This window comes from Chaetomium globosum, genomic scaffold (assembly GCF_000143365.1).
Source record: "Chaetomium globosum CBS 148.51 scaffold_1 genomic scaffold, whole genome shotgun sequence".
NCBI lineage: Eukaryota > Fungi > Ascomycota > Sordariomycetes > Sordariales > Chaetomiaceae > Chaetomium > Chaetomium globosum.
In genome coordinates, this window is record NT_165976.1 from 5,562,011 (window position 1) to 5,575,302 (window position 13,292).

A 13,292-nucleotide genomic window follows, 5' to 3' on the forward strand; every position below is an offset into this window, starting at 1 on the left:
GCATCTTCCAGAACCCGGGCGCCACTTACGACGAGGTTCCGTCATCTGGTCGCGAACGCCCGCCAGCATGCCGTCCCCAGGCGCGAAGATTTTATGTCACGTGCCAGCCGCTCTACTCGGATAATCCGACGAGCTGCTTCTGGCGTGGCCGCAGGGTCCGCAACTTACGGTGATTTGGCGAGGCGTGCTGGTGCGGATGCTGCGCTGAATGTTACCTATCCTGGTGATTTTAAGTCTGATGAGGGGGGAGGTTCAGGATGGGTGTCATGCGAATGCTGCGGGCCAGAGCTCGCTGGGGAAGCAGGCGCTGGCGTTTTGGGGCTGAGTGGCTGGGGGGTGGGATGGGGTTGTGTTATGTCCGTCCCGGTAGTGGAGAGTGGTTGTGTATCGGTTGGTGTGGGAGTGAAGAAACGGTTTGCGGCGAGGTTGATAGGTTGCTGGTGGTGATGATACTCATTCGTGAGGTCTATGCTTTGTCGTGTGGCAGCACGGTAGCTACCTTGGTTGCAGTCGTCAATACTTTATTACGCCTTGCGGTAGACCTAGATGCGCTGGAGTACTTTGTTGGGATATTCACTCCCTACCTAGTTGCAGTATTAACGATCAAGGAGTCAGATGGTTGCTCGATGAATGAGGTTGGTAGCACTGTACCAAACAATTTCATGTCCGTTCGAAGGGCTCATAAGTACCTACATACATGTACCTCCCATCTTAAGATGCGGTCAATAGCAGTCGAGGTGCACATCGAATACTCGGCTCTGTTTGCATGCACCCAAAAGAAGCAACAATGCATTGGTTGGCGGGGACGGCGAGATGCAGCTGGACGGCAACTTGCATGCAGGCGCTGCATCACTTTGGCCATCTGGTGTCTCAGATATTAACAGGGGGTATCACATTTAGCAACGCCATGGCTAGACGAACAGCATGCTATCCACCCGCAAAACTCTCTCTCCCCTAGCCATCAAACGCGCCGCCACACACCAAACGAGATACACTGCAATGCAAATCCCTCCATTCGTGATGCCATTATGGTGACTAGTCATTTTGGTGCAGATACTGCAGCTCCGGAATATAAAATCCACACATAAAACCCGCTCAAAAACCCTTACCACCTCACAAAAAAGAAGATCCTAGCAGCCACACGACCATGCTTAGAGAGCAAGGACGGCCATGGCGACACCACTAAGCATGGCAAAAGAGCCAGCAGCGAGCGAGGCAACGCCGTTGGTGGCAATGCTCGAGGTGGAGGTCTCGGTCTGGCTGGGGCTCTCCGAGATGACGCTGGTGGTAATGGTGGACGAGGGGCTGGCCGTGGTGGACAGGTTGCCATGGACGGTGGACGAGACGATGGTGGACGAGGGAACCGCCACGGTGGTGGTGCTGGTGACGGACTTGGTGTTGGCAGTCTTGGTCGAGGCCTTGGTGGTGGTCGTCGTGGTCTCGGAGTCGTCGTCGGTGGCGGTAGGGGTGGCAGTGGCAGTGGGCTCAGCCGAGCTCTCGCTGCCGCTCTCGTCGGGGACGATCTGGAAGGGGAAGCCGTACTGGAAGACGCTGGCGTCGGACTCCAGGGTGATCATGATGCCGTACGTCGCGAGGTCGCCCAGGGTGGAGGGCACGCTCCAGCTGTAGGTGCCATCCTCGCCATCGACACCCTCTGTTTAGCGCAAGCGTGGTTAGTGGCGTTGTTCTTCTTCAACAGAGTGCACGGACATGTCTTACTCGCGATGGTGTCAACGACAGATAGAGTCTGGGGAGAGGCTCCACCAAGCAGGCCGATCGTGATCTCACCGGGGTGGGCGGCACTGGGCTGCCACACGATCTCATACGTCGATCCGGCAGGGACCTTCTCGCCCTTTACGGGCTTGGTAATGACGTTGAAACCTTCGGTTTGAGCCATGACGGCGGTCGCAAAAGCGAAAAGGGCGGTGATGGAGAAGCGCATCTTTGCTGTTTTGGGACGGTTACACAACAACGGTGATCTGCAGAAAGAAGGAGGGACGACGGTCGATAAAAGAGCGACTAGAATTGATTTAAAGAGTGACTGGATTTTAAAAGAATGACTTGCGGCTGAGCACCACGATTTTAACAGGCAGAGACGCGTTGGAGGGTGGAAGAGAAAAAAGAAGTGGGAGAGGGGGGGGAGGTCGGCGGTTTTCAGTGCAACCAAGCCTCAAGCTGACTTGTGCGTGCATGCTTGGATTGCATGGGATGGCATGGGGATGGCATGCTGCTGCGCCTTTTGGATAAAATGACACGGGGGTCGGCTCCTCCTCGAATCTCTCGCAGAGTCGACCCTTCTGGCACCCAGCCGTTGCCTGTTCGCACCAACACGCCAAGCTCATTGGCCGGATCTCCAGCCGATACCGACGATACCCCTGGCGCATTCGGCGCCTTCATTTCTCCTGCCATTCCTTGCCATGGCACGAGTTGATGGTTTGCCCGGTCCACAAGGCACGCACCATCCAATGTTGCCATCGAGACCCCCGGCTTTTAGTGGGTCGTCCAGGCTTTCTCAGGGGCAAGAGCCAATCAAGACGAGCCTCGAGTGCGCTTCGGTGCAGGAACCCGCTCGGATCCTCGCCCGTTGCGCGCCTGTCACTTCATCAAGCCCAGGAGTCCGCTCGCGCAACCCACAAAACTTGAAAAAAAGAAGCACTCGGAAATCGGCAAGTCAGCAAGTCCTCCACCGGGTTGTCTTGGTTGCCAAAAATGGATTGCTCCGACCACACCATGTCCCTTTTCAATGACAAAAACCATAATGCGCTAGGCGAAGCAAGGCCTAGCCCAGAACTCCAGAATCCTTCAGCCGCAGTGCTGGGCATCACTGATTCGTGCTGCTGACTCCCTCCCGAAGAAACTCAGAGCCAAGCAGCGACAAGCAGTGCAACCGGCTTCTCCAGATGACAAGCCACCATCAACCAGTCTCACCATGCAGCCCTATGAGAGAGGCGCAAGGACGTCGGACTGAGTATCGGGGTCGTCTCAATCGAGCAACAGCCGTCGGAGCAACCGAGTGCATTTCTCAGCAGACCTATCCAAGTGGTTCTCGACCCAACCAACTCAGACCGACGTGTCGCATCTCACGGGGCAATTTCCTAGCCGAGCACCTGCCCACCCGCGCACAAGTTCTCTGCAGCCCGCTTCGAGCGGTGATTGCTGGACAAGCGACGACCATTGAGAGCACCTTTTTATTGGATTTTTCGATTTGGACCTCATCAACAACCAACACACAGCCACACAACATCACTTAACCCCCTTTCGGGCCCACATCGTTTTCTCCCCAGACTTCACCCGGAATACTGGCTTGGTCAACCTCTTCACGATAATGTTAACCCTCCCAGGTGTAGCTACCGCCCATGTTGAGCAGCCAGATCAGACTGTTGAACTCGACATCCAAGCTCTTGATCTGCCACCAACCCTCACGCTTGGTCGTCCCGATGAGAGTAATCCCACGGCTGGGCTGGTTGGCCGCGCCAAACGTGGCATGCCAGCGCAGCCCGATGGCCTCGCAGTCAACGGCATCGATGTTGTCGACCTCGACAGGGAACGGGGGGTTTGACAATTGCTAATGAACCAACAGCGTCAGCCACGCCATTTCGAGCTGCAGCTCCGCGAATCGCCAACCGAAAATGCCTCGGAGCATCATGACGTACCGCCTCCATGAAGATCTCCTTGGTCGCAAACGTCGGCTCGCCCAACGGCCGGTGGATGAAAGTGTTGATGCTGTCGGACCGGTCGACGAAATCCGAGGCGCAGTACTTTTCGGCGTCTTCCGGCGTGTAGTTGGCGATGAGCCGCTTGTAGATCTCGACAATCTCTGCGGCTTCCTCGCGAGTCATGCACTCCTTGTCCTCGCGCGGGGCGACCGATCCAACGGAGGAGGGGAGCGCGAGCGCCAAGCTGGCGAAGGCGGTGACGGCGAGAGTCGAAAAGCGCATGTTGTCCGTGATGAGTAGACTTGGTGTTGATGGCAAGGTTTGTTGGTGGACTCATCCAACAGCCTTTCTCTCACGCCTCGACCATGCCCGTACTTATACGTTCCTCCCACCGGACTTCGTCGACATCCATTTTTAGGCCCGTGATGTGAACCGGGCCATTTTGAAGCCCAAACCCATTTCCCCCAACCTTCAGATTGGGAGCTGAATTTATCCAGCTAACTCCGGTTCGGAACTTAATAACGAACTGACGGACGTCCGGTCGACCACGCTTGACCTGTGGTTCACCATCGCGGAGTTACTGAGAACGAACGCGTGTGTCGGGGGCTCCGGTTACCGTTGTCACATTTTGTGATGCCCTGGTGGCGGCTGTCCGGGCGGCTCGGACCCGAGCCGCCCTCCCCCTCATCAATCTGTTCCTGCAGCTCGATAAAGCCATGGAGAGACGATTTTAATTCCTGTCCAAAATATGCCATTAGATGATCAATTGCGAGAGACAGGTGTGGTTCATAGTCACCCTCTGTCCCCGGCAATGCTCTGGCATCGTTCCTCCTCCCCGATAGAGCCTTGGCCTGATAGTCAAAAATAGGTACATCGACGAGTGCCAATTAGCAAAGAAGCTCTCCTTGGATGCACCTTGGAGACCTGGCCGACCGCCCAAAAGCCTTCGCTTGGCCCGGACGGAAGGCCGTCCTCGCCAAAGCTGTGCTCGTAAACTATCACGTGATACCCTTTAGCATCACCAGCCGGCTCGCGGTTGACTCACGGGCCAGTTACGAAAAGCCCTTGCTAGATACTCACTCCATTTCCCCTCCCCTTTTACATTGTGCTCTTTGCGTCCGACATGCTCACGTTTCTCGGCAGAGCGTATGTATATCCCCCCTGGATATCCTTGCGTCGAGTTTGATGACATGGTGGCTAAGTTTGCTGACTTATTCATTACTTAAGCTCAGCACGAACGATGCGAGTCTCGAGAAGGTATGAATCGAGAGAAGAAATCAATAATTAGGTAAAGCTAGAGGAGAAAAACAATAGCTACGGAGATTACATCCTAGTTGAGACGAGATTATATAACTCCATGATTGCAATACAAACCTATACCATCCAAGCCTGATATTTTACTGCCTCGGCAGAACTGGTCAAACCGCATGTCTCCTTTCTTCAATATTTTTTCTGAGCTCTTAGATGCACGCCTGAGAAATTCAATCGTGTCCTTTGTGGTCGAGTCTCAGCTACCTATTGGTATACTAAACATGTATGAGCATGGCCAGAACTGTGCTGGGGTTTCGTGCTTTATTCGACCGCCTAGTTGCAATGGCAATACCAGTGGGCATATTTATGTACCCAAATATGAAAACTGATGCTTGAAGTTGAATTGTGCGTTGTGTTAGAGAGTCTGTCGGCCTTGCAGTTGTTAGTGGACCAAGACCCGGCCCCACGCCCGGGGAGCTCCGGTAATCAACCCAGGAACTTTTCGCTAAGACAATAATAGGTAAGACAATACTAGGGTGAACCAAAGTTCTTCCTTTTATTGGCATCAAATTAGCGCTTGTATGCAACTTGAAACTGTCTCGGGTTGAAGCACAATTACCTCAGCAGCTAGTTACATGCCTGTCCAGAAGGAGAAGTAACATCACAGATAGTTATGGTGTGATATAGGTAATTCGGCAGTTTGACTTCAAAAAGGAACACGCCCTTGGGCCCAATAAGACAACCTTCCATCTTTTAGTTACTTCCCATTGACAACTTAGCGAAGGAGAACAAAAGGAAGAAAAGATGGTGATAATGATTACATAAGCATCTAGGGAGCTCGGACATGAACAGATCAACAAACTTCCAGATCGAGTCGTCATCTCACTCATCCCCACGGCTCAGCACGTCGTATATTCCGTCACGCCGCATTCCCATCATTGCCCGCCGACTACTACTACCCAATCAAGCAAGGGTTTTATCTTTGGCTTCCAATATCACTCCAGTCCGGCGTATGTCATGTCATCTTGAGACTTGAACTCGAGAAAACGAAAGGAGCCAACCTCGGAAAGCCTGATTGGAACTGCCCATGCTTTTAGAAGCCTCCCTAGAACTCCAGGAGCAAGATGGGTCTTGCACTATCTCGCCCAGCTGCGGCCGCAGCATTGCCCACGCCGCTCCCAACTCTCACAATTCGTAATCTTACCGTCACTCTGCTGGAGCTTAAGCTGGTCGAGCGTCTGGAATCTCATGCGCATCCGCACTTACACAAGGCAAAAGGGCTGGTCAAAGTTTCGTCTCACGCTACCAACCCTGAGGATTCCCATGAACCCGATGCACCTCTCCCTTCTGCAGCAACCGTGCAACATGAGGAGCCGCCACCACCGTCAAAGCACGACATTACCGGTGTGACCATCTCTCCCTTTGCAGAATGCCACACCTCCGTTTATGCTCCAGACCCAGCCAGGCATGAGCACCTCCATCTCACCTTTGAGGATCCCGCCACTGGGCACCTCTACAGCGCCGAAATCCCGGCCGCGTCACGGCGGAGCATAGTCCTCAAAGCGCTCCCCAGAGACGCAGAGGAAGAAGAAGAAGAAACCAAAGAGTTCACGGCCATCTACCTGCCGCAGCACGCGCACCTGGCGCTCTTCAGCTCGGCCAACCTCGCCTCCTGGATGTCGACGCTGGACGACGCGCTGCCCCTCTCGGCCCTCTCCATCCCCGGCACGCACAACTCGCCCACCTGTCACGTCGCCCTGCCCTCGGTGCGCTGCCAGGCCGTGCCCGTCCTCGACCAGCTCCACAACGGCGTGCGCTTCCTCGACGTGCGCGTCTCCTGCCCCGTCTACACCCCGCCCCCGCCCCCGCCCTCCAGCAACAGCAACAGCAACAGCACCGCCACCAAACCCCCAATCCCCGAGCTCAGCCTCGTCCACTCCGCCTTCCCCATCTCCCTCACCGGCCCCAAATACCTCTCCACCCTCCTCAGCACCCTCCACACCTTTCCTCGAAGCCCACCCCTCCGAAACCATCCTCCTCTCCCTCAAACGCGAGGGCACCGGCCGAGGCAGCGACGCCGACCTCGCCCAGATCCTGCACACCTACTACATCAACAACCACCACCATCATCCCCACCACCACCAAAATGCCCCACGATGGTACACCTCCCCGCACCTACCCACCCTCGCCCAAGCCCGCGGCCGCATCGTCCTCATCCGCCGCTTCCGCCTGCCCCGCAACACCCCAGCCTCCGAATGGGGAGTAGAAGGAGCAGAACGAGGAGGAGTAGTAGGCGTCGGAGGGGGCGGCATCGACGGATCGGTGTGGCCGGACAATGTGGCGGACGGGACGTGCGGGAGCGGGACGATCCGGATCCAGGACTACTACGGCATTAGCAACGGCGGGGAGATCCGGCAGAAGGTGCGGTTTGCGCAGGAGGGGCTGCAGAGGGCGGCGGCTGCTGCTACTGCTGCTGCTGTCCAGGGGGTGGGGGCGCGTCGTGCTGGTGATAATGGTGGGAAGGCGGCACCGCTCTTTATCAATTTTCTGAGTGCGAGCAACTTCTTCAATGCCAGTTGCTGGCCGGATCGGATCGCCGTCAAAATCAATCCGTCCATGATCGAGTATTTGTGTATGGGGCACGGGGCGCCGGGGAAGGGGCCCGCTGAGTTGGAGATCGGGGATGTCGCTACGGGGATTGTGGTGACGGATTGGGTCGGCCATCATGGAGATTGGGACCTTGTGCGGTGCATCGTGGGATGGAACGCCAGGTTGCAGCTACGGCAGTAGGGTGCCCAGTTTCTTATGTGCGTTACGTCACGGTCACTTGCGAGATGGACATTGAAGTGTGAGATAATGTGTAATATTCTGCTGAAAGACAGTGCATGGCTACTAGAGCATAATAGACTAGAATACCGGGACCGTACCAACGGTAAAGCAGACAGACCTGGACTGACAGCGAGTTAGCATGACCCTCAACTCATGGCTCGCAAGAATAACGGTGTTGACACCTCATCAGTTCTCCAAGGTGAAGTTGTCTCGTCACGATGAACTCAGAGTCTAATTAAAACAGGTAGGAAAGAAATCATCATGGAGGTATGTGGTACAAAGAAAAATGTTCAACTTACATTTGTGTCTAAACGACAGATCAAGATGCTCGACAGTTACCTGGCCAGCAAAGTGGTCAGCAAATGAACGCAACCGTTGCGGTACAGACATCGTAAACAGATATCAAGTTCAGTCTGCCAGGGATGTTAGCGTTTGGGTCGGCGTCGCCTTCAACCGAATCGAACGTACCTCATTAAATCAGATTTTGTTTAGTGTTCATTTCCACCCGAAGGTAGATCAAACAGTGTGAATAAAGATCATCATGCAAATGGTTCTTGAACAAGCCGGTGGGAGAGTGTATTACCTGACGGGGAAAAGTCAGTTAAATCCTTGATCCGTCAAGCGCTCATCGAGTCGATGGGCAAGGGCACAATCAGGTGACGAGTTCTCAACAAGAATTTCTCTCCAAACCCCCCCTCACAGGATGTACAGTCCTGCTTTTGATGAGGGGAGGCGGAGAGGCTTCGTTTATGTCCGCCCGTTCGTTCAAACTTTCGTCATAGTGCCAGGAGATGGAAGAAGCAGTTTAAGCATACCTGCGGTTGCTTGTTAGCGCGCTGATGCAGACACAAAACAATAAACAACCGAGAGGTAAGAGTCCAAATCAGACAAGGCTGAAACAAGTGGTTCCACATATTGTATTCGGCATGAGGAATTCCCTATAATTGTACATTGATCATCACTTGGAGGGGAGGAAATAATAAAAATCGACTAACCTTTTGAGAAGAGAGTGCCGAATAATGTGAAACAGCAAGTGGCGCGTTCAAGTTGGTCAACACTGGATGGACGCGTTAGCAAAGGTCAGAAAAACCAGACCCAGACAAGTCGCTCCAAATTGTGCTCTCAGCGGAATTGTTGTCCCCACGGGCTGGTCGGAGTTGGATTGTTCGATATTGGATAGGTAATCATCACGGAAGCTGTGCAGCGGAATGAGAAAAGTGATTGCTTACCTTGTCGACCGACGATTTGCGCGTGTTGGAGGAATTGGAATTGGAAAGCTGTGGGAGCTTGGGAAAAATTTGGACCATAAAAAGGCTTGGGGTGTGGGGTGTGATAAGATAGGTCGGGTAACCCACTTTTCTGTTCTGCTTTCGGTCGCTCTGTTCGTGGTATTCATACTGTGTAGCGCTTGTGGCGATAAGCTTATCGATAGCCAACCCTCCCGATAAGTTCCCGAGTGCTCCCGCGGCTGGCTCCCTCCCAGTGGTTGCCTCTTGCATCCCATTCACCTTCAAGCCTCTCCAGGCTCTGGGACTCAACGACTTGCCAAACCAGCACCATGTCTCCCACAGCGGGGATGTGGGCTCCCGCGGCCTTGCGCATGCTACGCATGCACTTGGTTAGCAACACGAGAATGGCGACCAAAATGCTGCGTTCCAAGCTAGCAGCGGTTACGCGGCCTCTCAACGCCGAACTTCAACCCATCGCCGTCCGCACCGGCAACGCCCGCCAGCCAGTCCATCCTGCGGCATGGCTGCGCCAGCAAAAGCGATCCGGCGGCGCCAAATGGTACTCGTCTTCTAACTTCAACGCTACCGTCCGCCGCTTCATCAGCACCGGCGGCCACAGCGGTTCGAAGCCCGGCTTCCGCCTCGACCGCTCCAAGCTCCCGACCTCGACCATCTCCCGCGCCGTCAATCAATTCACGGGCCGCGCTCCCTTTGCGTCGACTCTCCGCCCGAACCTCACCGGCGGCACTCTCGGTCGCACGGCAGGCGGCTATGGCATCCCGGGCGCTGGTCGCATCGGCGGAGCTCGCCACTTTAGCCATACCCCCGCCGCTCCGGCACAAGTCATCCAGAACGTCAGCCAGGCGATGCGCGCTTTCTGGCTCTCGGGCCACCGAGCCCAGTTCAGCGGCATGGGCCCCAACGGCGAGAAGCAATACCGCGCTATTAGCGCCACACAAAGCGACGCGCGGATGACGATGGCCAAGGCGATGATGGTTCACCGCCCTATGCCGGGTGCTTTTATCGACTTCAAAATCAGCCCCACCGTTACCGCGCTCAGCTCGCTCGGCGTGATGATGCCCTTCATGAGCGTGGAGGAGCAGGTTGCCGCCGGCGCGACGCTTAACGCCGAGGGTTTCCTTGACGTCCTTTCCGTGGACTTTGCCCGCGCGCTCAAAGACTTAGCGGCCATCATGACAGACTTGAAGTCTCTAGCTGGGTTGGGGGATCTTCCTATCTTCTTGGAGAAGAGCAATGTTTTGAGGGTACGGTTCCCCGGCATGGACGCTGAGTCAGTCGAGCGGCTGTGCGACGATGTTGGTGTCAAAAGGGGGGTGGTTGGCCAAGATCCTGGCTTTGATACCAACCCTGCCGTTGACGTCGCGCTGCGCTTCCCGTTCGCGCCGGATGCCAAGGGCGAGGACACCATCACCTCGCCCGGGGGCTCTCTCCGGTCGCACCGCTCCGGAACATCGTCGCTCTCTTCCGGCGTCGAGGACGCGTTTATCGTGGAGGAATTCGAGGAGAACCCATGGCGTGTTTCTTCGGGTTCGGAGCTCGAGGGCTATGAAAGCATGTCGCCGCCGATCCTGAGCAGCTCGGGAGAGCATTGTTCGGAGGAATTTGAGGGGCTGGAGGGCGTGTACCGGTTTTTGGAGGAGTGCGATAATGCCAGGGGTCGTTTCCAGTGATCTGCGGAAACTCCTCTGGTAGGGTAGCGGACGTTTTGGGATAAGGGTAAGGATATGGGTATATGACTGGTATGAATCGTAGGTCGTCACTCTTTTCTTTCTTATGTAGTGTAGCCCGAGAGCATGTGCAATGGGTTATCAGTGCCCACTAGCTCGCGGTCAGTGATGCAACAGCAAACAGAATGCAATTTTGATTATACAATTTGATTCGCTCGATATTACATTATTTGTGATGTCTAGTTTCAGTGCTCGTGGCACCGTACCGCTGTTCAGAAGGGTGACTGCCCAATCTTCTCACCCACTCCTATTCCGTTGACCCCTGACTTGAACCGTCACACATCGACCAGCTTGTCAACATTCTCCGCAGCAACAACAAGTTGCCCAAAACCACCCATCACCCGCTTACCCTCCTCTCCACCGCCATCAACCACATCACCCCGATCCGGGCCCGACTCCAACTCCGCAGCAAGCCCATCCTGCATCTGCCCACCGGCGCCATCATCATGATCATCATCATCAGCAGCAGCAACAGAAACAGCAACCAGATCCTCCTCCGGGCCTCCCCACCACAGCCCCTCTCTTCACCACCCCCTTCCCGTACACCCTCTGGAGCGGGTTGATCTCCCCCCGCTTGCGCCTCGGCCTCGCATGACTACCGCCGCGGCCACCACCCGCCCGTTCCCAGCCCCAGCTCCCGAAGCAACGCCACTGTTTCTCGCAACTGGACTTTCCTGCCTCTGTTTCGGCCGCCAACGGCGGCGGCGGCGGTGGCACCACTCCCACCATTACCGGCACCACTGGCACCAGCACCGCTAGCACCACCACCCGCCGCAATATCCCCGGCATGAGTCTGGGTATGGGCGTGTGCGTGGTCCTGGGCGCGGCGGAGTGTCAGCTGGCGCGCGAGGGCGAACCGGATATCGCGCGGGTCTAGCACCCCGTCACTGCCCACGCTACCTGCGGCGGCGGCACCCGGGTCGGGCTGGCCGTGGTTGTGGTTCTGGGAGTGGCGGCCGCTGTCGATGTTGTGGTGGTGATGACGGCTCTGCTGGGCGTGTTGCGGGTGGTGTTGTTGGGGGTGTTGTTGTTGTTGGTGGTGGTGTTCCTCTTGTTGTTGCTGTCGCTGCTGCTGTTGATGATACTGATGTGGCTGACGGTGCTGATGCGGACGCAGCCGCGCGGACGGGGTAGAGTTGGACCCAACACCGGCGGCGGCGGCCATCCACCACGCGGGGATCTCGCGCAGGCCGATGGCGGCTAGCTCGGCGGTGGTCGTGGGCATGGCGTGCAGATAGCGACAGCGCACGCCCCGTTTGCAGTTGCCGTAGCGGCACCAGTGACGGCAGTAGTTAGTGTTGTTGGCGATGGTGTTGTTGCCGGGAGCCGGGTTGGTATTCGTCATGGTTGGGTGCTCAGACTGCGTCTGCGGTGGAGGCGCTTGTGGGTTGTGGATCGAAGCGGCGGTGGTGCTTGTGCTGACGGCGCCGGTATGGGTCTCGTCCTCGTGGGCTCGCGTTCGGTCTACCCGATGGGCTGTCGGTGTGGCTGTCGTAGCGGTGGCCTTCTCGTCATTGGAGGCAGAAGCAGGTGTGATAGAGGGAGGCTGAGTAGCGAGGGTAGCGACCGCATTGCTCGACTTCGCCTCTAGGTTCTTCGCAGCAGCAGCTCTCTGACGAGCTACAGGTGTGGCATGTTGGATGATTTTGACGGCGTACGGGTCCTTGCTCTTGCTGGCAATGCCCAAGTTGCAGAGGTTCACGGTTTGTTCTATCGAGAGGTTGCGCGGCGCACTAGGAATGTCGAGCCACTCCGGGAGCTCATCCGCCGCAACGAGAGGAACAATAGGGCCGGGGATAATGTAGGTTTTGCCATCGGCGTCGACCCGTTTAGTGTCGGGCCGGACAATGAAGAAGCGCGGCTGAGCAGCCATGGTGGTTTGGTCGGTAGGTGGATGTGTGGTAATGGTGTTAAGTGTGGTGGTGATCAAGAGCAGGAAGGGGAGGGAGAGTCGGAGCGTCTTAATAGATTGAAGTTGGGTTCGGCCAGACTATCCGAACCGATCGTCGTTGCCTTCACACATCGGTCCCCAATCAACAAACAATGCGGCTTTGCGCAGGCAAGACATCAATCACCTCCTCACCTTTGTCAACCAAACAAACATGACAAGATTGCACTCAATCAAAAACCACCTTTCAACAACCAGCTACCGCCTCTCAACCCTGATCCGCGCCTCCAGCCCATCAACACAATACCCAAACTGGCGCGGTCCATCCTTGAGCTCCACCTCACGCCTCACCCACCTCCCACCCCTCCCCTCCAACCCAGCCGCTTCCCCCGTAGAACCCCCCTCCTCTTCCCTCCGCTCCCACTCAGCCTCCATATCCTCCTCCTCACTCTCCCCCTCGGCCTCATCAAACCCGCCCACGGGATCCCACTCGCCCGTCTCCCACACCAGCCTCACCCTCAACGGACTCAACCCAAACACCCTCCCCACAATCCCCTTGACAGCATAAATATCAAACGACTTCGGCACCTGCACCAACCCGCCTCACCACGGTCCCCCTCGGGACAACTCCTTGGCAGAGAGAAGGCGAGGATATCTGTTCTATGCTAAAAAATTGCGCAGAGGGCGGTTC

The 13,292-nt window shown here is 56.1% G+C and overlaps 6 protein-coding genes across 6 annotated transcripts; 1 reads left to right on the plus strand and 5 right to left on the minus strand.

Moving 5' to 3' along the window:
* Positions 1-1,151: 1,151 nt before the first annotated feature.
* On the minus strand, positions 1,152-1,942 carry CHGG_01802 (uncharacterized protein; the record flags this gene model as incomplete). The annotated part of the gene is made up of 2 exons (XM_001221022.1): positions 1,152-1,654; positions 1,720-1,942. The coding sequence occupies 2 exons, from the start codon at positions 1,940-1,942 to the stop codon at positions 1,152-1,154; spliced, it is 726 nt and encodes a 241-aa protein (XP_001221023.1).
* A 1,386-nt stretch (positions 1,943-3,328) lies between these two features.
* On the minus strand, positions 3,329-3,938 carry CHGG_01803 (uncharacterized protein; the record flags this gene model as incomplete). Its single annotated transcript, XM_001221023.1, has 2 exons — positions 3,329-3,565; positions 3,654-3,938. 2 exons carry the CDS (start codon positions 3,936-3,938, stop codon positions 3,329-3,331), a joined length of 522 nt encoding a protein of 173 aa, XP_001221024.1.
* A 281-nt stretch (positions 3,939-4,219) lies between these two features.
* Positions 4,220-4,848, minus strand: CHGG_01804 (uncharacterized protein; the record flags this gene model as incomplete). Its single annotated transcript, XM_001221024.1, has 2 exons — positions 4,220-4,507; positions 4,702-4,848. 2 exons carry the CDS (start codon positions 4,846-4,848, stop codon positions 4,220-4,222), a joined length of 435 nt encoding a protein of 144 aa, XP_001221025.1.
* A 1,597-nt stretch (positions 4,849-6,445) lies between these two features.
* On the minus strand, positions 6,446-7,631 carry CHGG_01805 (uncharacterized protein; the record flags this gene model as incomplete). The annotated part of the gene is made up of 2 exons (XM_001221025.1): positions 6,446-7,001; positions 7,087-7,631. 2 exons carry the CDS (start codon positions 7,629-7,631, stop codon positions 6,446-6,448), a joined length of 1,101 nt encoding a protein of 366 aa, XP_001221026.1.
* A 1,663-nt stretch (positions 7,632-9,294) lies between these two features.
* CHGG_01806 (uncharacterized protein) lies at positions 9,295-10,656 on the plus strand (the record flags this gene model as incomplete). Its single annotated transcript, XM_001221026.1, has 1 exon — positions 9,295-10,656. The coding sequence occupies one exon, from the start codon at positions 9,295-9,297 to the stop codon at positions 10,654-10,656; it is 1,362 nt and encodes a 453-aa protein (XP_001221027.1).
* Positions 10,657-10,988: 332 nt separating this feature from the next.
* On the minus strand, positions 10,989-12,586 carry CHGG_01807 (uncharacterized protein; the record flags this gene model as incomplete). The annotated part of the gene is made up of 2 exons (XM_001221027.1): positions 10,989-11,235; positions 11,313-12,586. 2 exons carry the CDS (start codon positions 12,584-12,586, stop codon positions 10,989-10,991), a joined length of 1,521 nt encoding a protein of 506 aa, XP_001221028.1.
* Between the last annotated feature and the right edge of the window lie 706 nt (positions 12,587-13,292).